Here is a 24126-nt window from a genome sequence, read left to right on the forward strand (position 1 = left end):
GGTTAAGATCCGCGCTAATTTTAAGTTACAGACTGCTACAGCTAATTCCCCATTATAATAAAGAGCAGTTCTGGTAACATGAATGCCATCCTTTCATGCCTTATATGCTCTGTTAGAGCTCTGAGTCCTTGTAAGCAATTGGTGTCTGTTTTCCTTCCACTGTCCCCCAGTCCAACCCTAAGTTCCTGAGCAATGTAGGTCCATTGCAAAATTTACACAAGGCCTCAGACCTTTGTGGAAGAGAAGCTTCCCTAAGGCATATAGGCCATTTGTTTGTCAGCCTTAGGCCTAGATTCACAGCTTGAATAATTTTTAAATAAATTATTTCTGTACCTAATGATACAATAAATTACAAAAAGCCCTTAGCCTTGTGGAGAAGTATGGTTACGATTCTTAAAGCAGTATCTTTCAGGAGCAGAGAGGAAGAAAATAATCCCAGTCCTTTAACTAAGATTTAATAGGCTGTTTACAGGGTGTTGTTTACTTGCCCCCACCCTTTGTACTTTATGTGCAAACAAGGAACATGGATCTCTCCTGTTTTTGAGGTAAGGGGAGCTAACAACCCTAATTTACTTTCATACCCTTAAAAAGCTTCACCTGCCCATTTCACACATCAAGCATATTTATTTATTGATGTTATTTATAGTCCACTTTTCTTACTGAGACTCATGACAGATTGCAGTGTGAGCTACTACAGTCAATTTCAAGTACATTTCAGTAAACATGTAAATGGGTCTATAAATGCAAATTTGAAGATTTTAACCAGCAAAAATCCAATATATAGTTGAAGAAATGCTGAAACAGAATACAAGCACTGATTCTTTGAACAACAACAACAACAATAATAACAACATTTGATTTATATACTGCCCTTCAGGACAACTTAATGGCCACTCAGAGCGGTTTACAAAGTATGTTATTATCATCCCCACAACAAATAACCCTATGAGGTGGGTGGGGCTGAGAGAGCTCCAGAGAGCTGTGACTAGCCCAAGGTCACCCAGCTGGCTTTATGTGGAGGAGTGGGGAATCAAACCCGGCTCTCCAGATTAGAGTCCCACACTCTTAACCACTACACCAAACTGGCTCTCATTAAACAACTCTAAACATTAAACAACACAGAACATCACTTCCTTACAGTACAGCCCTCTTATCTAAGTAAAAAGGCCTTCTTGAACCATTCAGTTTTGTATTGTTCGCAGAAAGCCGTAAGAATGCTTTCCTGACCACTTTGTGTAGGCAGTTCCATAAGATGGAAGCCACCACAAAGAATGCACGTGTACAGAAAGCTATTGATTTTGCCCATATGCAAGGTTTCACCTGTAGAAAGCCCTGTCCAGATGAGCAAAGCTGCTGTGATTGTACATAGGGACAGATGTGATCCTGTTGATCTGCTGGATCAAGGCCATAAAGAGCTTTGTATGTGATAGTCAATACCTTGACCTGAGCCCAGTAACTGATAGATGATAGCCATTAATAAGCTTCTGTTTAAAGGGATTGGATGTTTTTCCAGGTTGTTGGCATTCATTCATTCACTTTAGCCACTGATTATTAGCTTAGATCCAGGGAGTGTTAATTCTTGTAGAGTAATTAATGAGTGCAAGGATGTGATCCTGTGTATGTAGCATATGGCCTTTGGTGCCACTAAGACACACCCCCTGTCTGAGGGAGATGAATCCACACAATTATCCCCCTCAGTGTAACTACTTCCTAATCGCTTTGGGAAAGGAGTGGGAGTATTTGTGAAGACCCTCTATCACTCCTGGGAGAAGAAAGGTTGCATCATTTTAATGCTTTATAGTGTAGCGCTGTTAATTGGAAGATGTGAATACCCCAAATACATCCCTTCTCCCTCTCTTGGGTTAGTCTCTCTTTAATGACCTCATGCTCAGCTTTTTAGCACCATTTTTTTTTATGATCACTCATGGGCTTTTGGACCAGGAGGGGATATAATATATCTCTTCCATATGTTCTCATTTATTCATCTGGTCCAAGTAAGAAGAGATGCTTACTGTTTTCAAAGTGATGCTCAAGGGGGGGAAGGATGAACAAGCATTATTGTTTATTTTTCTCTCTACCAACTAAGTGGATGCACGAAACATTCAATACATGTATTCTTACATACGTTTTCATACATACAACCAGATTTCTATTTACTGACAGCCTGAAGAAAAAAAAGTCCTGTCCCTTCAATAGAGGCTTAATGTGTGAAATAGGCAGATAATATTATTTACATAAAAACCATGAAAAGCTTCAGTTGCCTATTTTCATACACCGAGCCTCTGTTAAAGGGACAGAACAGGTTTTTCCGCAACCGTGCATCGGAGTCAGCTGCTCGCTGCAACCCTGCAGCGCTCTCCATTGCGTGTTTAATTGGAAGTCAGCGCTGTGAGGATCAGTGGACTTACTCCCAAGGAAATAGGGCAGCCGCCTGAATTAGAATCACCCGGGGAAGGATCTCTCCTGTCTCTCTCAACTCCTCGTCTTTACACGCACTTTCCAACGCACGGAAAAGGGACTCCCGGGTTGTGACGTCTGTTGCCATGGTGACATTCGACTGGCGTCTCTCAGTGGGGGGGGGGGGAGGGAACGGCGGAATGAAAACAAACATGGCGGAGAGGAGCAAGACCGCAGATACTGGTGAGTTATAATACTAGCAGTCCTGGAGAAGATGTTGGTATAAATTGGATATGAGAATGAAAGGCAGCGGCAGCCCTGAATTTGGGGAGAAATGGGATGTGGCCTTCCAAGGAGAGAGCCAAGGAGAGTCTGCGGTCCCTTCATTAGAGGAGCTTGTGGGGAGCGATTTTTGTGGAAGAGGCGCCGTTGGAGGGAGGGGATGGCCCCGGCCACTGGGGTTGGGAGTAGAGTAATATTCCAGGATTAGCTAAGGGATTGGGGGGGGGGGGGGCGGTGGCGAGTGAGAGAAAACCGATCGTCAGATACATACTGGGAAGTTAAACCCCTTTTCTTGAGAAGAAAAAGAGGTTCCTGCTTCTCAAGGAGTCAGAAAAGAGAGAATTCTTCAGCAATAGTGAGATAAAAGTGAGGGCCCGCAAGGAACTTATAGGCCATGGGGATGGAGGAGGCGGCGGCAGCAGGGGGCCCCGCTGGGCAGGTGGTGGGGGCTGACTATGATAGTAGGGGGAAATCTGTGGGTGGTGGTAGGGTTGCCAGCCTCCAGGTGGAGCCTGAAGATCTGGATTTGCAGCTGATCTCCAAACTACAGAGATCAGTTACCCTGGAGAAAATGGTTGCTGAGGAGGGTGGGCTCTACGGCATTATATTCTACTGCAATTCCTCTCCTCCCCAAGCCCTGCTCTCCTCAGTGTGCACCCCAAATCTCCAGGAATTTCCTAACATGGAGTTGGCAATCCTAGGCAGTGGCGACAAAAGTGTTGGGCCTGGGGGGCAGCAATAGTGACTGGAGAAGGCCTTGGGGTGGCAACAACAAGGGGTCAGGGAGCTACATGGTCCGGCGAGAGGTAGTGGTAGTGGTGGTGGGAAGAAAGGGAGCTATGCCAGGCCCAGTAGGTAATGGTGGTAGTGACGGGGGGGGGGCAGGGAGCTGGGCTGGGCTCAGGTGGTAACAATGGGGGGGAGTTGCCCCAAGTCTGGAGGGTGATGGTAGTGACATGGGGATCTATGCCAGGCTGGGTGATAGTGATGGTGCAGAGGCAGGGAGCTGCGCCAGGGTCAGAATATGGCAACTGTGGGTGGAGGGAGCAGGGGGAGGGAGAAATGTGAGGTCCGGCAGCAGTGGTGGTGATGGTGGCGGATAATGAGCGGGGGGTGGAAGGGATTTGTGTTGAACTCCAGGGAACAGGGGTCATGCTGGGTTGGAATGGCAGTGACGCCAGGAGTTTTGACAGACCCAGGGGCAGCAACCATGATGGTAGGGGGCAGGGAACTGCACCAGGCTCAGAGGGCAATAGTGGGGGGCAGGGAAATGTGCTGGGCTCAAGGAGCAATGATGATCAAGGGCAGGAACCTGTACTAGACACAGTGGGGGTGATGGTGGAGGGAAATGACTCACACCTGACCCTGGGGGTGGTGATATTGGGGGGAGCAGTACCCATGTTTCTTCTGAGGTCAGCATCAGTGGGATGGAAAGGAGCTATACTGGGTCTAGGGGCAGCAATGGTGAGTGTGGGGGAGGTAACCCCACCAGATTGGGGGTTGCAGTGATGCTGGGAGCTGTACTGGCCTGGGGACAGCAGCAGCAATGATGGGAGGGTAGGATGCTGTGCCAGGCTTGGGGGGAAGCAGAGAACCACATTGGGCTCAACAGATGGTGCTGGTTGGGGTCAGGGAGCCACACCAATTCCAAAGACAGTGACAGTGTCTCTGGGCAGCAGTGGCAACGAGAGCTACTTCAGGCCTGAGGGTGGCATTGGTGGTGCAGGGAGCTGTGCTGGGCCCAGCATGAGGAGGTGATGGTGGGAGGGCATGGAGCCTTGCCAAGCTCAAGAGAAGGCAGTAACTACACTGGGAGCTCTGTTGGCCCGAGGTGGAGCTGATGCGGTGAGCTGTGCTAGGACCAGGGGGAGGCAACAGCGATGGAGGTGGGGGGTGGGGAGCTATACCACTCCTGGGAGGAAGCAGCAGCAACAATGGGGAGGTTGGAAGCTGGGCTCGGGCAGCAGTGGAGATGGTGGGGGGCACGGAGCCGTGCTGAGCCTGGGAATGGCAACTATGATGTGTGGAGCCAGGCTGGGAGGAGAGAGCTGTGCCAGGTCCAGAGTGGTGGTGGTGGTGGCGGGTGGGCTGGGAGCCACTCGGGGCTGAAATGGTTGTGGCAGCATTGTGGGAGATGTCTTATGGAATATATTGCCCAAATCATGTATGTATGCTGTAATGTCACAGCTGACTTATGGCAAACTCTGCTGTGGTTTTCAAGGCCAGGGACATTCAGAGGTGGTTTGCCATTGCCTGTGTTTAGTGACCTTAGACTTCCTTGGTAGTCACCAAGGCTATTAGGCTATTTGGACCATCCAGGGCTAATTAGTTGGCATAAAAGTGTTTTCCTAGTGCCAAACACATGATATAGGTACTGTTTTGTATAAGAACTCCCTGCCAGCCATCTAGTTTGGGAGCTGAATTTCATCATCCTCAATGTGGCACTCATGGGTGCCATGACACCTGCCAACATCTTTCCTGTCACTCACTAAGTGTTTAGCAAAATTGGGTGGAGTCTACTGGGGCTCCTACCAAACAAGGCATTGGATTGGCCATTGGAGATCTGTTGGGCTGTGCAGATTAATGTTGTTTGGTGGCAACTGCCGCTACAGTGTTGTTTTTATTTTCTCTCTTTCCCAATGTATTTTTAAAAACTGCTCCTCTTGTCCTCTGCACTTGGGTTTCCTCTGTGTTTGTGTGGATGGTTCTGCCTCCCACATTTTCCATTTGGCAGCATGTTATATGCTATCATTTGTCCCAATCATTGGCATTGCTAAGAAAAGTAAGTCTCTTTAAGATATTTATATGAAGTTTCTAATAGTATCAAATTAACTATCTTATTTATATTACAACAGGTAGTGACATAGGAATAGATGAAATTATAACAGGAAACTTAAGCAAGTACCCTGTAGTTCCACCAGGTTACTATGGACAGCCAAAAAAGGGACACCTTTTATTTGATGCCTGCTTTGAAAGCGGTAAGTAGAATGTTATTTATGATAATAAGTTGTTCTTTGTCAGGTTTCTGACTTTGACCAGAAAATGCCTCCATCATCATTTAGAATTAATATAAAAGAACAGACATGTACTAAAATATAGATTCTATATTTATGAATAGCATGATAGATATTGTGATGTTGCTCTGTTCTGGCCCGAGAACTAGGGATTTGGGAATTTGAAGGATGGTAGAGTTATCCTTGTCATCATGGCCAGTTCATTATCTAGTAAAGGTTCAGATTGTTACAGTTCAGCAGAGGATGGTGTGCCAGTGAAGATGGTCTGTCACTGAAGATGTATTGATCCAGTTCATTTCTAGAACTATGTTGAAAAGTGTACAGTTGCCATTAACTAAGGATAGGGTGGAATCCTGGCCCAACTGAAATCCAGCTCAGAACCCTAGGCTCTGATTAGGCCACAGTGCTTTTTAGAATTGACTTGGAACCAATTACATTCATGTGGTCCCCAAATATGTTCTAAAATTAGTATAAGCATACTTAGAAGCCTTTGGCAAGTAGAAGAGCCAGTATTCTTACTTGCCAGTTGCCACACCAAAGGTATCAAATATTTAAGGCAATAATATAACCTGGGAACATCCTTACACAGCATAACATTGTACCTCATATACTCTCTCCAGCATGCTATGGCAGGGGTGGGCAAATTGCGGCCCGCAGGCCACATGCGGCCCGCTACAGAGTTTTTTGTGGCCCGCCAAGACAGTCAGAAAAATCCGCATTGAACCGAGATTTCCTTCATTTCTTTCATTCCTACATTTGTCTCATTAAACTGATTCTAAATTTAAATATGCTTGCAGCTATAGATGATATGAAATTAGCACAATAAATAAATTGAATAAAACTATCATTATTTTATTTAATTTCTGATGGTTGTTGGGGGTTTTCCGGGCTGTATTGCCGTGGTCTTGGCATTGTAGTTCCTGACGTTTCGCCAGCAGCTGTGGCTGGCATCTTCAGAGGTGTAGCACCAAAAGACAGAGATCTCTCAGTCTTTTGGTGCTACACCTCTGAAGATGCCAGCCACAGCTGCTGGCGAAACGTCAGGAACTACAATGCCAAGACCACGGCAATACAGCCCGGAAAACCCCCAACAACCATCGTTCTCCGGCCGTGAAAGCCTTCGACAATACATTATTTAATTTCTATTTATTGATTTTTATGATACAATTTATACCTTTTCTGAAATGCAAAGTTAACTAATGAATGCAATCATTTTAAAAGGTGCGGCCCTCTGCTAACCTCCGCTCCCGAGTGGCCCCCGAGCCAAAACAATTGCCCACCCCTGTGCTATGGGATTGCACCTTTCCTTATTCCAGACGCCTCAGGGAATTTGCAGAGTATCTTAGCCATAGTAGTTCTCTCTAGGCATTCCTAACAGAGATTGTAGAATCCATTTCAAATTTTACAGTTTTCTCTGGAGTGTGGGCAGGATGGAATGTATTTATTTTCAATTTAAAAAACAAACCATAGAACTGATTGGTTCTGTTTATGTATCCTGTTGAATACTTTGTGGAAGTCACCAATAGGGAATTGATATGATTTCCCCACATGATTAATATCTATGCATTCACTTTCTCCATCTCAATGGCATAGTTCATGCAGGTACCACAAGTAGTTGAAGTTGTTAGATAACAAATTCTCATATTCTTGTGTCATTATCAGCCAAGTACTGCATCCTTGAAAAGCTATGCTGTAGGAAAAATGTTGGTGAAAAAAGCTTTTTCCTTTGCTACTGTTTGTCAGACAGTGGCTGGCTAAAAGTTGCAATCCAGACTACCTCTTGCAATCAGACATGAGTCCATTGGTTTCAAAAGATTTACTGAATATAAACAACCATTATAGTCCACTATCCAAGATGCAATATCTTGGCTGGTTCACGAGTATTGTTACGAATGACAGGCAAAGGTTAAGGTACAGAATAGCATACCCCTGCAGGCCCCATCCTCCCCCCCATAGTTCTCAAAACGAACGGCTTGAGGCTGAGAAAGTGAAAGTTTCCCAAGGCTGGAAAGGTTGTAGTCATAACATTCCTCTTCACTAAGATAACTGCTACTGAACTGCTTGCCATCTGCAAAAGAAGCAGTCAGAATACTGACAGGATTAAAATGGAGTCTCTTTGGTTTGAACACACAAGAAACATAGTCAGAACATGACACTGTTGAACATAGAGTCAAACAAGATGTATGCTTTTTGAGAGTTGAGTCTGACTTCCCTGGACCTAGCTCTGGTTCCTTGCAGCTATGCAGCAGCTGCAGGGAATGGCTATTAAAATAATTTTGTATCAGGCTTACATGGTCCATCATATTTACAGGACCACCTCTGTCCCAATGTTCCACCACGGCAGCTTCATTTATCTGAACAGAACCTTCTGTAAGTGCTGTCTTGCACATGGGCAAAATCAATGGCCACCTGTACATATGCGTTCTTTGTGGTGTTAAAAATAGCAGTAAGGATAGGTTATACGTTATGGATAAAATAAAGCAAATGAAAAAAAATGAGAATAAGAGCTGGGTACATTAAGAAATAAGGTTAAATCTAAAAGTCATCTGACAGGGAAACAAGTGTTTGAATATGGGAATAAACCAGGTAAACAGCTACCTAAACTTTTGGTTAAACAAGCAGAGGTTTACAGAATCCCATAGATTTTAACGCAATCAGGAGACAAATTAGATTCACTGGACTTGATTACAGAAGAATTTGATATTTTCAGATGTATATGGGGCAGAGCTTTTGAACAAGAAGAATATGTATGAATTCTTTCACATACTCAAATTCCTCATATTTCAGAATAGAAACGGCAATTTAAAATCATAAAAGGGGTAAAACACCTGACGATTTGGTGAATGAGTTTTACGGATTCTTTAAAGAACTGGCCCTGATTTTAATTAAATTGTATTTCTGTATATTTATAGAGGGGAACATTACTAAGATCTACTTGGATGCTATATAATTCATTCCCAAACTAGTGAAGAATGTTTCTAGGTTATTGGTTTCAATGGGCTTAGACAGTAGTAACTCAGTATTGCACTGCTAATTTCTTTGTTCAATGTGAATTATAAAATATTAACATCAATATTAACTAATAGATTAAAAAGTATTTTGAATCATTATGTTGGCTTAGGTCAAACAGCCTTCCTGGCAAATCATCCATATCAGGATTGATCAACTTGATTAATTTTGCAATTCAATAACAATTTCCTGCAGACTTTTATTTTGTGGATGCTGAGAAAGTTTTTGATCAGATGAATTGCAATTTTAGAAAAAAAAAATAAAGCTTTTGGATTTGGTCCTATTATATGTAAATGGGCGAATCTACTAGATGCTAGCCCTAAAGCACAGGTCTGGGGTTTTTTTGGGTCATATTTCAGCTCAATTTCTGTTTATAAAATTAATCTCGGAAAGTCAGTTTTAATGAGGGTTAATGTATAATTAGTAGACAGAGAAAATGTATCTGTACTTACTGATATGGTAGGGAAAGCAGAAAATATTAGCTATCTGAGTATTAATTATCCACAGGATAAAAGTGATATGTTGATAAATAATTTCACTCCTTTAATTCAAAAAAGAGTTAACTTTAAAGAAATGGCTGTCCTGTAATTTATCTTGTATTGCTAGAATTGCTGCATTTAAGGTCTTGCCAGATGTTCTCTGTATGGTATCTGACACTGATACAGGGTTGCTAGGTCCATTGGGAGCAAAACCAGAAGTCAGAGTGGCAGTTGGGGGTGGCAAGTACTTACCCTGCATGTGCACAAAGCAGCATGCACCCATGTCACTGTAAAATGATATTTCTGGTACAGTGTGGAATTGATGTGTTGCAGCAGAAAAGACATCATTTTCTTGGATGTGGGAAACTTAGAGTTTGGGCTTGGTTTTTAGAGAATTGGCCCCCATCATAACCCATTGTTTCCACCTCATACCAGAAATAACATCATTTTTCAGTGGCACAGGAACAAATGGGCCATTTTGGCTGTGTGCCTCCAAAGTGGACTGCATGTGGTTGGCCAGTTCCTGTTCCTCCCCCCTGCCAACCAGGTGAGTGGTGGCAGGGGGTGACAAATCTCCACACCTAGCAGGGGACTGGGAATCCTATGTGGGTAAGGTTGGCAGAAGTTATTGGTGGCTCAGATTTTTGTTGGAAATGTGGTAAGGGGAAAGGAACTTTTTTCATTTGTAGTGGACTTGCCTCGTGACAAACTTGTAGGATTCTTTGTGTATAAAATTATGTCTGATCTGCCTTGTAAGCCATGGTTAGACACGTTTGGCCTTAACCCATTGTACTGTACTTTAGTGTGTCCTCTGATGCTGATAGTATTTGGGCAGATGTGAGTGCCTATGTGTCCAGTAAATGCATGTTCTTTATGATGTTTAAAGTTAAGTGTGGAAAGGTTGACTTTAACAAGGAGTAATATTAACACTTCTGTGCACCAAAACAGAGTCTCTTCAGTTTTTGAGGAGATGACAATATGACCATTTAAAAACGTGGGTCTAGATACATGCATCTCCTTAAATTACAGATCCATGGTAAGCTTTTTAAAAAGTTGGATATATTTAAGAATATGGTTGCAACACAGCCTCAGGCATACCTCCATGCTGAATATTATTTGTTTCCTGTCTGATTTTGGACAGCATTAATTTTTTTGGTGGCTGAGTTTGAAAAAAGGAATGTTTCTTTATTCACATTCTTGGGTTTGTCTGCAGTTTTCCTACTGTAGACTTTCAAACATTGATTAAGTACCTCTGATGTTGTGTAAGGGTACATTGTCTGCCTGGAATTGGTTCTAGTATTTTTTAGCTGAAAGCTTGCAGAGACTAGGAATAGATGATAGTTCCTCAGCTTCTTGGAAGTTGTTTTATAGGGGTTTTTTGGTGGTTTTATTTCTTTGGGAGGTATGATTTAAATGTTTGCAGCCCTCAAAAATTTGATTGCTGTCTTGTTTTTGAAGAAGAGATTTTATGCAATTATTTATGTGACATTTTTTTCTTTTAGAAAACTTGCTTTTTAAAAAAGGAAGTATTACTTTGTTTTGACCTATTTGGAACATAATGGCTTGAGGGTCATAAATAAGTATTGGTCAGGTCACATATTTTATTTTTGATACATCTGCTCAGAACAAATGGGATTTCAAAATACTCCATAATGATGTTGGATATAGTTGGCCTTTATGAAGGTTCACATTTCTTAAGCTTGTTAGCTTTAACACCATAAGTTCCCAACTTTTATAAACCTATCTTATCCATTAAGTGACAATTTTGAGTTCATAATGAGCTGGAGGTGTTGATATAATACTTAGAATATGCCCTTGGTCTTCTTCTACGTGACAAAGTTAATGGTCATTTTGAAAGCTGTTGTAGTGCTAGGACCTAGTACATGTAACAGACTCCAGTGTGTGTTCTTTAAAAAAGAAAAGCAGCTTCAAGAAAGAGGAATTTAGAGAACGGGCCATGCACCATCCCCCCTCTTACTATCCCCCCTCTTACTACTTCTGTGCTCTAAATTTTATTCAGGTAACTTCTTTTATTTTAAAGGGAAGAGTATTGAGGCTACAGTACATGTCTGCATCAAGGTACTGTGATTTTGGAAGTTCCTGGCTCATATCTCACTGGTTCATACCACCTCAAATTCACTAGATAGCTTTGGGTAAGCCACCTTCCTCTCCTCTAAGCCTTTGCCCACTACAGCTGTAATATGAGGATAATTTTTCTTACAGAGTTGGTAGTGATTATTGAGATGGGAGGGAATTTGACAATTCAAAAACATTATGTAAGTAGCAGCCTCTATATCTGACTAGGAATGCTGGACATAAATAATTCCAGACAAAAATGGTTGTTCAGTAGGGTTGCCAGCCCCTGCCCCCACCTGCCACCCTGCCCCGCCCATAGGGATCCCAGGTGCCTGCCACTGGTGGGCAATCTCCCGGGGCTTTGCCTCCTTGCCTGCTGATCTGCCAGCAGTCAGCGGGAGGTGGCAAACTTCCAGAGGTTGCCTGCCACCGGTGGACACCCCAGGAACACACACGGTGCGTGCACTCTCAGAGGGTATGATGACGTGACCCCCAGAAGTGACGTTGCACTGGCTGTGGGAGCTCTCCTATGTTTCATTTGGAGCCAATTTTGTTCCCAAACGGGCCGAATTGGCCCCACATGGAGCGCAGGAGCGCTCCTGTGACTAGTATAGCAATGTCACTTCTGGGAGTGATGTCATCGCACAGGTACTGGAGCATACACGTGCTATGTGTGCGCACGCAATTAAGAGCATACTGCTGGCATGAGGAAAGTGCCAGGTCCCCCCTCCCACTGGGAGGGTATAGAGACCTGGCAACCCTACCTGCTCACCAGGATGGTGGAAGGAAAGTGTCAGGAGGTTGGCTGGAGGCCGTAGACAAAATGGTGTGTGCACACTCTGGGGGCCTTCTGCTGACACCATTTTTGGTTTAAAATGGAAGTGACAGAGGCTTATTGAACTAAATAGGCACCCCCCACCCAACTGGAATTCCCATATTGTTTAGATATGAATAAGTGCACAGAGAGAACTTAGAGCGTTTATTTCAAGTACTTCCTTAGTCACATAAAGAGAAAATACCACCTTGTTATGGGTAGTATTGCATTATTTTGATTATCTGGGTAATGAGATTTTAAAGTGTAGACTTGATGCCTTGGACAATTAATTAATGCCTTGGACAATTATCCTTGTACAAGCAGAGGGAAAGATTTTTTCAAAACAATATTCAGATAAAAGATGCATACTCAAGGAAATAAAATAAATTTACATAGGTGTAGGTGATCCTTAAGGTATGCTCGTCTTAATCTGTATAGGATTTACCACTACCTTGAATTGGGCCTGGAAGCAAATTAAAAGCTAATGTAGATGAAACAAGACTAGAATGACATCATCTTTATGACCCATTCCAGTCAGTGTTCTTGCTGTAGCATTCTGTACTATTTGTAGATTCCAGAGGCTCTTCAAGGATAAACTCACATACAATGCATGGCAGTAATTTGATCTAGATGTTACCAAGAACTGCACCACAGTGTCAAGATCTTTTTCTACCCAGAAAAAGCTGCTGCTGGCTCACCAGCTGAAGCTGGTGGAAGGCACTACTGCTCCTGCTTATCTGCGAGGAGGCTCAGGTCCAGCAGTGCTCCAAGCTGCAAACCTGTTTGTTTAGGGGGAGTGCAGCCCCATCTAGAATGGGAGACACCTCATTTTTTCTGCTGTTGGCTCCTGGAGGCCGTTTTATTTTTTTCTACCATACCACTGGAAGGCTTTCTTTTAATGGTAAGGTCCACAGCATGCTAATGCTATGTAACAACTGTTTTTTTCCCAAGAAAATTATTTGAAGTTGCAATGAAAGAAATCTAGAGACTCTTCGCATGGAAGCAGCCATAATCAACTGATTGTCCAAAGCTATGCCACCATAATATCTCTGGTTAGTTGGATATGAAGTAGGTTTATTAACCTTAATTAGGATTGCCAGATGGAACTAATACCGGACTCCGGGGAGAGGTGAGGGAGGTAACATTCTTTGAGCTTGTGTGCTCCTGGGATGGCATGATGACGTCATTGCAGGAAGTTATGGCATCATGGCATCCCCCCACTTCTGGGCGCCTCTCCTGGGTGGCACCGTGCAGCTGTACTAGGCTGACTGGGCACCTGGGCTGCTGACTGCTTTCCTAGATCACACTCAAACCAAAAGAGGCTATCAAAGATGCTCACCCACCCAAACTTGCCAAAAAACACAAATGAGCACTGATACAGTGAACTAAATTCTTCACACAATGTTCACAAAAATAATTTAGTGAATTTGAAAGTAATATACAGGAGTGAATACAACATGTGAAATTCTAAAACATCATAATCACTATAATATCATCACAATCAATCACACACAGCAAGGTGTTACAACACCGAGTAGCATGTGTATCCTCAAAAGGAGGATACACATGCTACTCGGTGTTGTAACACCTTGCTGTGTGTGATTGATTGTGATGATATTATAGTGATTATGATGTTTTAGAATTTCACATGTTGTATTCACTCCTGTATATTACTTTCAAATTCACTAAATTATTTTTGTGAACATTGTGTGAAGAATTTAGTTCACTGTATCAGTGCTCATTTGTGTTTTTTTCCTAGATCACACGGCTGCCCAGGCTGCAGGACGCTTCTGGGTGGAGCTGTGCAGCCACAGAAGGCCACTTGGGCACCCATGCTGCTAGCTGGTCTCCTGGGCTGTGCTATGCAGCTGGTGGGGAGGAGGAAAGGGCCAGGTATCTGATTTTGAGGGAACAGTCCCCCCAAATTCCAAATTATCGATGTGAAAACCAGACACCTGGCAACCCTAACTTTAATTAGTCTTGGCTGTTGTTTCATGTTACAAGTGCATACTGTATCCTGGCTTAATCCTTGTGAGTATCAGTTTAAAACTGGCTAACACTGATTGAAGACAAATACTGAATCTCAGTTTGTGCAGCGGTGCCCCAAGCTGGTGCAGCAAGGGCAAGGAAGGACCTATGGACCAGCGAGGAAGCAGCACTCAACCAAGGGTGTCAGAACACCAGTAGGGAAGCAGTTGGGTCAGATGTGGTGAATGGTGATGGGCAGATGGCCATGGATGGACTTGAGAACCAGGGAGTCATGGGATTAGATACATTTGTTCACTTACAGAAGAGTGTTCCATTTTGTTTTAACAAAATGTAGGTCATTGCTATAGTCCTAATGGCATTAACTGTCGAATAAGTAGTAATCTCATATTGAATGATCTTTTAGGACTTTTTTGTTAAATCATTTATATATTTTAAAAATTATAGATGGGTAGTATACTTACAGTGAAATCCTAAGCAGAGTTACTCCACTCTAAGCTTATTGAAATCAATTAGCTTAGACTGGAGTAACTCTGTTTAGGATTTTACTGTTAAAATATTACGTGATGCTGAATTTAGAATTATAAGTACCCATAGAAATTACCCAGTAGGATCATACTTACGGCAACAGACAGTACATAGTAGTAAATTTACAGTCCCTATAGCTTTACTGATGCGTCTCTTCAAGATTACTTCCTTATAATATAGTCCTCCTATGTAAATAAAAAAGCCCTTGTTTTGCAAAGCTTGCAGAAAGCCAAGAGATTGGGAGATTTCCTAACCTTTTACTGAAATGCATGTACAAGATGAATAATTTTTTTCTTCTAGTGATGTGATTAAATGGCACTTGTAGAATGAAAAGAACTGAAGCAGGTTTTCAATTCTTATAATAGTAAAGAAGAGCCCCGTGGCTCTTCTTTGCTATTCTTATAATAGTTTAGAAGAGCCCTGTGGCTCAGAGTGGTAAACTGCAGTACTACAGCCCAAGCTTTGCTCACAATCTGAGTTCAATCCTGGCAGAAGCTGGGTTCAGGTAGCCAGCTCAAGGTTGACTCAGCCTTCTTAGAGCGGTAAAATGAGTACCCAGTTTCCTGGAGGTAAAGTGTAGATGACTGGGGAAGGCAATGGCAAACCACCCCGCAGCAAAAAGTCTACCAAGAAAACGTTGTGATGCGACATTCTCCATGGGTCAGTAATGACTTGGTGCTTGCACAGGGGGACTACCTTTTTACCTAATAGCAAAGAAAGCTTAAATGAAAATTCATTTGCACAGTGCATAGTAAGTTTTCATAGTATAATAATAGTTGAAGATAAGAAGAATGGTAGGTGGGGAAACTTCAGAGTTGGTTTGTGAACATTTTATTTGAGAAATTAGTTGAAAGATAATATACTACTAAATATTATTACTTCAAAGTGTCCTAAAGTAATTTTTTCAGTTGAGCAGTACAGAAAATGCTAAAAGAATGAAATTAACTATTTTGAAATTCCTGCATAATGGAAGAACTTGAAGCAGTGCTTTGTGAAAAACATATAGTATAAGGTTGCCAGCTCTGGGGAGGGAAATACCTGGAGATCTGGAAGGTGGAGTTTGGGGAGAGTGGGATTTGGAGATGGGCAGGACCTCATGAAGTTATAATCCCATAGAGTCCACTGTCCAAAGTAGCCATTTTCTCCAGGAGAATTGATCTCTGTCACCTGGAAGTCAGTTGTATTTCCAGCAGATCATCCACCACCTGGAAGTTGGCAAGCAGTCAAAGTTTGGTCAGTCAAAGCAGTAGTGCTTTAGAATTGCTTATAAACTTTAATCTTTGAGTGTAATCCTATCAGAACAAAAGAAGGGCCTTTGGCGTGATCAGACATTTTGGATAGAATTTCATGACATAAACAATGGTTTATGTCTTATGTTTATTTAAATTGTTTTCCTATTTAGGAAGATTTGTTGCTGTGAAATCAGCAATTTCCATCCATTTCAATGTGAACATGTTGTATAATGAGACACAGAGGAAAATAATTTATTAACATCTTTCCTGATAAGATCAAAATTCATTTAAATACAAAATGTTACCTTTGAAACATAATATTCCACTGGTTAAGCACATAAAATTCCTCTGATTAGGCATATAACTCTTCATGTTTGCCTTTACTGATTCTGTTCAGTGATCTAATTGCATTTTAGATTCAGCCTTTACCATGCTAATTTTGATTTAGGGTTTGTATTTCTTAAAAACAAACTGGGTGCACACCATCTATTATCGCTGCATGGTCTTGCTGCAGCTAGTGGGAACTTTTGGATCACATGTAATAACAAAGTGGAGGTAAATTACTGCAACATCTAAAGGGTTATTTTTATATTGTAGCAGTTTACAATAGTTTATTAGTCTGAACTGCATCTGGACAGAATTATTTTTTTTTATAATGTCTGATGTAAACTGGTTTATGGTTTACACAAGAAATGCTTTTAATTTGGATGTATTTTGTCAGTAAAGTTTATGGGGCAAATAATGAAAAGGTTAATGGTTCACGCTGCAAAACTGGCAATTCAATTTGCATTTTCTAGCAGTGTTAGAATGTATTTTTTTCTCTGTGTGATATTAAATTATCTGAAAAAAGTTATTATTCTCAGTGTTTTATTGGGTTTTTTAAGGAACTTTGTAGTCGACATATTTGATTAATAGCATTAAAACGATTTATTTCTGCCATGCCTTCTAATGTTAGATTATTAAATTCATGAAACACCATACATACAATGTAAAATATTATATTGTATTTAAAACAGACATACTGTAGTAAAAGATGAATAATAATATAGTTGATGTTAAGCATTTCTAAGTCCCATTGATTTTAGCGGGAAAGTTAAAGATGTACAAAACATTGCTGTTGAAATCAATGGAACTTGAATCACAACCACATTCCTAAAAGGGGAAGTAGAGACTGGTTGCTTTATCAGCATATATACCAAAAGGGGAGGGGTTGACAGTACTGCCCTAGGGAGTGTCTGATATTAGTCAAGATTAAAGAATGAAATCTATGAAATTATATGAAATCTGTTTATTTATTAAAAATTTCTATCCCATCCTTCCTCGTGGTTCAAGGAAGCTTACAGTTATAGTTAAAAAAATTCCAATTACAACCAGAGTAAAGTAGCAAATCTCAAATCTCTCACTACCTCCCCACATTTATTTTATATTGGTATGGAACAAAACAATATATTGTGTTTAATGGGACTGTCTATTGGATATTCAAGATTTGTCTTCAATTATTCTGATCATTCCTTCTTCGTACACTTGTTTATTTCAGCTCTGTTTTTTTTGAAATTTAATATTTCACCTCAAATACCATTTTATTTGTATAAATGTCATTTAATTGCACTATTCATGTTGTCCAAATTTCTCATTATGTTCTAGTTAAAATTTATTATCCTCATTTGTAATCTAGTATTTAATCCACACATCTTCTATCACTTTCCTTTTTCTACAGCCATCCTGGTATACTAGGTTGCCAACCCCCTTTCCTGGAAACTGGGAAATGGGAGAGAAGTAGGCAGTGAGCCCTGATCCACTCAGTGATCCGGGGAAGTCAGCATGGTTTTGTTCCTAACAGATCTTGCCAGACCAACCTGGTTTCCTTCTTTGATCGAGTGACCAGCTTACTGGATCGGGGGAACTCTGTTGACGTGATTTATCTGGATTTCAGTAAAGCTTTTGATAAGGTCCCCCATGACATTCTGATGGGCAAACTGGAAGACTGTGGAGTGGACTATAGGACAGTTTGGTGGATAGGGAACTGGTTGGAGGACTGCACTCAAAGAGTGATGGTCAACGGTGTTTCATCAGATTGGAGAGAGGTGTCCAGTGGGGTGCCGCAGGGCTCGGTTTTGGGCCCGGTACTTTTCAATATTTTTATCAATTATCTGGATGAAGGCGTGGAAGGGCTGCTCATTAAATTTGCTGATGATACCAAATTGGGAGCGGTAGCAAACACCCAAGAAGATAGAATTAAAATTCAACAAGACCTGAATACTCTGGAGAAGTGGGCAGCTGTGAGTAGGATGCAATTCAACAAAGACAAGTGCACAGTATTACATCTGGGCCACAAAAATGAGAAGCACAAATACTGGATGGGGGATACACTTCTGGGCAGTAGTATATGTGAAAGGGATCTTGGGGTAAGAGTGGACTGTAAACTGAATATGAGCAGTCAGTGTGATGCGGTGGCAAAAAAGGCTAATTCAATCCTGGGTTGTATCAAAGGGGCCATAGCATCGAAATCGCAGGAGGTCATAGCCCCTCTCTATATTGCCTTGGTCAGGCCACACCTGGAGTAATGTGTGCAGTTCTGGAGGCCTCACTTCAAAAAGGATGTGGACAAAATCGAGAGGGTACAGAGGAGAGCGACAAGAATGATCAGGGGTCTGGAGGCTGAGCCCTACGAGGAAAGGCTGAGGGCCATGGGAATGTTTAGTTTGGAGAAGAGGAGGTTGAGGGGGGACATGATTGCTCTCTTTAAATATTTGAAAGGCTGTCATTTGGAGGAGGGCAAAGAGCTGTTCCAGTTGGCAGCAGAGGGTAGGATGCGAAGCAATGGGCTAAAACTACATGCACGAAGGTACCGGCTGGATATTAGGAAAAACTTTTTCATGGTCAGAGTAGTTCAAAAGTGGAATCAGCTGCCTAGGGAGGTGGTGAGCTCCCCCTCACTGGCAGTTTTCAAGAAGAGGCTGGATGAATACTTGTCAGAGATGCTTTAGGCTGATCCTGCACTGGGCAGGGGGTTGGACTAGATGGTCTGCATGGCCCCTTCCAACTCTATGATTCTATGATTCATATATCTTGCACATGTTCTTGAGGCCCTCCAATGACGTAATTTCCGATTGAAACCAAACGCAATGGTGTCTCTTAGGGGTTTTTGCTATGTTTGCGGTTGATTTGGCCCCAAAGAGGCACTGTTCCTTCTGTTTCAACTGGAAGGGATGTCACTGGAGGGCTTCTGGAGTGCATAAATGTGCTCAGAGGCTCCTAGTCTGCCTCCTCCCTCCTTTCACCCCCCACTAGCCAGATGAGCGGGGGCAGGGAGTGAAAGGTCAGGGCAGAGAATTTCCTGCCCCCACTAGGGGACTGACATACCTATAGTATATTTGTTTTCCTATCTCAGCTTTCTATCTTACTCCAGTATGTATACCATACTTTCTCATATAAAATCTCCAAAGCAAATTCAGATCTCGTACACTTTCTTTCTCTTGTGTACTTTTTGTTTGAGAAAAATGTTTTTTTCATTTTCAGAATGTCATCTTTTTCTTCTTTTTTTTATTAAGAATTACTGCTTTTTGCTACCTTCCTCTGGATATTTCAGTTTGTTTGTAAGAAAGTATTTTCTGTAACCATATTTCTTATGGATAGTCTCATCATTGTAAAAGTGAGATTTATATCAAATTGAAATTGAGGAATTTATTTACAAAAATTCCTCTGCCAAATTCTTCTGGGATCAATAAAAAGTGTCTACATTCTTATTCCCATTAGATTACAACAAAGAGAATCATTTTCTTTATTCTTGCAAAACCTTGTTGCAGGAAGGTCTGAATTTGCCCATAAGATGTTCTTGTCAGCACTAACATAGAAATTTCATTCTTTAAAATTATAAAAACATAAGAAGGGCCTTGCTGGGTCAGATCAGTGGTCCATCTAGTCCAGTGTCCTATCTTACACAGTGGCCAACCAATTATTCTGGAGGGCCAACAAGGGGTCATACAGGCCAAGGCCTTCCCCTGATGTTGATCAGCTCGGATGGTGACCTTCATTGGGGACAGTATGTTTTTTCTTCCAGTACTTGAAACCTAGCTCCACTGCATTATGTTTTTTTTATTAGGGGCTGCCCTTGAGCCTGACCCGGAGATTACAGGTGGTACAAAATGCAGCGGCGCGTGTTATTATGAGAGTGCCAAATAAGGCGCATATAACACCATTCTTACGCGAGCTGCATTGGTTGCCAGTGGAGTACCAGATCAGATTTAATGTTTTGGTATTGACCTATAAGGCCCTGTGCGGACTGAGACCAGCATATCTGCGGGACTGTCTCTCCCCATATATTCCCCAGGGACACTCCGATCAGGGGGCAAACAGCTGTTGGTGGTCCTTGGCCCCAAGGAGGCCCGCCTAGTCTCGACTAGAGCCAGGGCCTTTTCAGTCCTGGCTCCCACCTGGTGGAATGCTCTGTCTGCTGAAATTAGGGCCCAGCAGGACCTACTATCCTTTCGCCGGGCCTGCAAGACAGAGTTGTTCCGCCTGGCATATGGCTGAGGCTGGGCCTCCGCCGGCCTGAAAAAAAAGGGGTGTATAAAATCTTAACCCTCCCTGTGAAGGCTGTCCACCATCCTGTTTTAAATGTGTTGTTTTTAATGTACATGAATTTTTAAATTGTATTTTAATATGTTGTTATCCGCCCTGAGCCCGCTCATGGGGAGGGCGGAATAGAAATCTGAAATAAAATAAAATAGGAATCTTTGTTGTTATACTCAACTGTTCTTATATTTTATAATATGCTTGGTGATTGACTGAATAGCTTTGTTTGACTAAGTATCTTTGCTGTTAGGTTCAAATATTGTACCATGCAACTGTTATCATATTTTGTAATTGACATATTGATCTACTGAATAGTTCTATCATACTTATAATCCACCCTGAGTCCAGTGAGAAAGACGGATTATAAATGAAATAAAATAAATACATTACATTAAATATTCAGATATTTACTGTCTCTGAACATGGAAGTCCCCTGTAGATACCATGGTTAAAGGCCACTGATGGACCTATCCTCCATTAATTTATCTAATCCCTTTTTATGTCTTCTATGCTTGTGTCCATCACTACATCCTCTGGCAGTGGATTCCACATTTTAATCATTGAGTAAAGAAGTATTTTCTTCTGTCCTGAATCTATTGCCCATCAATTTCATTGTGTGCCCCCAAGTTCTAGTATTTTGGGAGAGGGGAAAAAATTCTCTATCCACTTTGTCTGCCCCATGTATAATTTTATAAACCTCTATCGTTCCCCCTGGGTTGCCTTTTTCCTAAACTGAAAAGTCCCAGTCGCTTTGTCCTTTCTTCATAGGAAAGCTGATCCAACTCCCTAATCTTGGTTACCCTCTTCAGTACTTTTTCTGTTATTTTAGGAACAATTTATATACAGGTTAGTAGATCAATTTCACATTTGATTTCCTTAAGATCCTTGGGTGCATACCATCTGGATCCAGAGACTTAGTGATTTTTAACTAGCCCAATAGTCCTAGAACTTCATCTCTCATCACCTCAAGTTGGCTAATTTCTTTTGATTCCCTTCCTGAAAATAGTTTCAGGTAGGTAGTGGTATTGGACTGCAGTAGAAAAGCAGGATTTGAGTCCAGGTACACCTTAGAGACTAACAAGATTTTCAGAGTATAAGCTTTCATGAGTCAGAGCTCCCTTCTTCAGATTCAGTGAGGAGTGGAGAAATCGTGAGCCTTTATATCCCAGTCAAAAGGTGGGTGGGGGTAAAGAAATAAGGGAGTCAGAATGTAAAAGTGAAATGCAGTTTGATTACAGCTGAAATTAGCATTTGTAGTGAGATAAGAATCCTTTTTCTCTATTCAATTCTGGAGGTTCCATTGTTCTGAATTTGCAAATGAACTTGAGCAATCTCATGTTGTAATCTCCCCTTGAAGCTTTTTTGTTTGAGGTCAGCCATGTTTAGTTCAGCAGTGGACAATTCTGGAAGATTAAAATGTTCTCCCACTGGTTTATGAGAATGGTGATTTTAAATGTCATATTTATCTTTTGTATAGGGACAGGCCTGTTTGTCCAATTTCAGGTAATGTATAACACATTGTAGATCATCAGTTTTTCAGAGATTTATAAGTGACAGCCAACAGGGATGCCATTTACAGTGAGTAGAATAATAATTCAGAGCCAGTAGAATCATTTATAACAAGTCTTACACACTGAATATTGTTATGTACAGTATTGTTATGTACAGTATGTATTTACATATTAATTATGTATGTCAATGAAAGAAGTGAAAATGACTGTCCCATGTGAATAATCTTGCTATATTTATTGTGAGACATGCAGTGACCATAACAATATTCCATAACATATTCCTACTTTTTTGGTAACTTGATTCTTGAATATATTCAAGAACAGAACATCTCTTCCCTGCATCCAAAATGGAGCCTCTGAGAAACATGAGTTGTGAATGGAAAACACTATGTATAGATATTAAGAATCTTGCTGAAGAATTTTAATTTATCTCCAGTGGAAAAATTGAACTACACATTAGATACTTTGCATTGTAATATAAAAACATTTTAGCTTAGGTTTTTATTGAGGCTGTTTTACTGCATATTCTAAGTGACTTGGAATTTTATATCAATTAATACTTTTAAGTCATTACTTTGAAAGTCATTACTTTGTCTCCAGGATAATAAATTATGATCTACAAGTCTAAGCTTTTGGCTTCCACATCTGGAATCACAGTTAATGTTACAGTTTTTAATGAGAAAATGTGATTAGAATCAGACTCCTTAAAGTTAATCTGTTTGTTTTAAGTGTGATAAAAAGGTGAGTACATGAAAGGTGAGTACACTAGTGTACACTAATGTTCTCTGTGTGTAGCATTCTAGCAGTCTGTGCCATCACCCAATTTATTTGGAAAAAGTATGTTAACTTTTATCCCAGGCCTAAATATTGATACTGGCATATCTGCTTGTAGTGCTGCAATAATGTGCCCGTAATAGATTTGGTGGGTAGGGAGAGACCTGGATATTATGATGATCCATTTTTTTAGCCAATACGAGCATGCCCCTGGCTCCAACTGAAATTAAAATAAATCTTTCATAGAATACACTCTGCCACTCAGCCAGAGTGAACCAAGTGTTAATGATTCATGGACAACTAAACAAAATTATTTGTGTATAATTTTGTATGAGGTTATGTCAGAGATATTATCTCAATCAGGTCCTTTTCTTAATTTTTAAGCACCTGCTAGGCTGGAGTTCCAATGGTACAAGTATATGCCATTGTTGTGCATGTATATCATCTTGAACATGCAATGGAAAGACAGCTGTTTGTTGGTATAGTGGCTGGTATCACCATCTGCTAGCATTTTGCATGGTGCCAGCTTAACCATCTGAGCAAAGCAAGCAGCTTTTTGGATTTCCAAAATTAGGATGGAGATAGGATTGTATGCAGGAATTTCTCTGCCTCTTCACTTAGTTCCATAGGCTTTATCTTTATACTAGGGAAAAGCTATGTGGTTAGAGACAATTGTTGTAGTGTGCCTGACTGGGAATCTGTGTGTACAACATGAAACATTTCTTTGCTTTTTTCTATAGCTGGCAGAAATAGAGCACTATTTTCAGTCAGTTCAGCAGAATTTGTTAGGCAGTTTCTTTTTCCATATGCAAAAAGTTGCTTGCTTTCTCAGTAGCAGCAGCCTTGCACAACAGACAGCCATCAGTGTGGTTGTTCCTTTGTACTGATACTCAGTTATTTTTCATTTGATTTTGAATTACAACATATACCACTAGTATTGGGGAACTAGAGCTGCAGTCCAATGCCCACTTATCAGGGAATTACAGTCACTGCTGCCCATTCTGTCAGTTTAGGGCAGAGAGGAAAGAAGCTATTTTTGTCTTGCCACTTGAAACTTACAAAATGAGCTGACAGTTTAGTGTGGAGTGGAGGAATGATCTGATTCTATTACTCCTTCCAGCCCAAACTGAAAACATGGAAGGGGGATCTGCTTCTCACACACTCACCCCAAATTCAGATCATGGGCTTCAAAGAACTGGAGATCGTGCTTCTGTTTTTCTGCAGCCCAAGCTATACATTTAGCACAGTGGGATCTGGTCCTGTTCTCAGCCCCAGCTCTCACTTGGTGGTGAGAAGTGGATTGCTTCTTTTCCCCCTGCCAGAGTTGTCAGCTTATGCTTCAGAGGACAAGAGATCGGTCCTGTTTTCCTCAGCTCAAGCTGTCAGTTTCAGGTGGAGAAAAAATAATGATCCTTCCCCATCCACATCTTTCAGCTTCAACTGTACCCT

The 24126-nt window shown here is 41.4% G+C and overlaps 1 protein-coding gene across 1 annotated transcript in view; it reads left to right on the forward strand.

Annotated features, from left to right (window-relative positions):
- Positions 1-2609: 2609 nt before the first annotated feature.
- AGBL4 (AGBL carboxypeptidase 4) overlaps positions 2610-24126 on the forward strand; it is a 2119283-nt gene continuing 2097766 nt past the window's right edge. The window contains exons 1-2 of the mRNA XM_054979842.1: positions 2610-2640; positions 5535-5657. Of these exons, the coding sequence (XP_054835817.1) occupies positions 2610-2640; positions 5535-5657 (154 nt within the window). The remainder of the gene's footprint in view (positions 2641-5534; positions 5658-24126) is intronic.

This window comes from Eublepharis macularius, chromosome 5, assembly GCF_028583425.1.
Source record: "Eublepharis macularius isolate TG4126 chromosome 5, MPM_Emac_v1.0, whole genome shotgun sequence".
Classification (NCBI taxonomy): domain Eukaryota; kingdom Metazoa; phylum Chordata; class Lepidosauria; order Squamata; family Eublepharidae; genus Eublepharis; species Eublepharis macularius.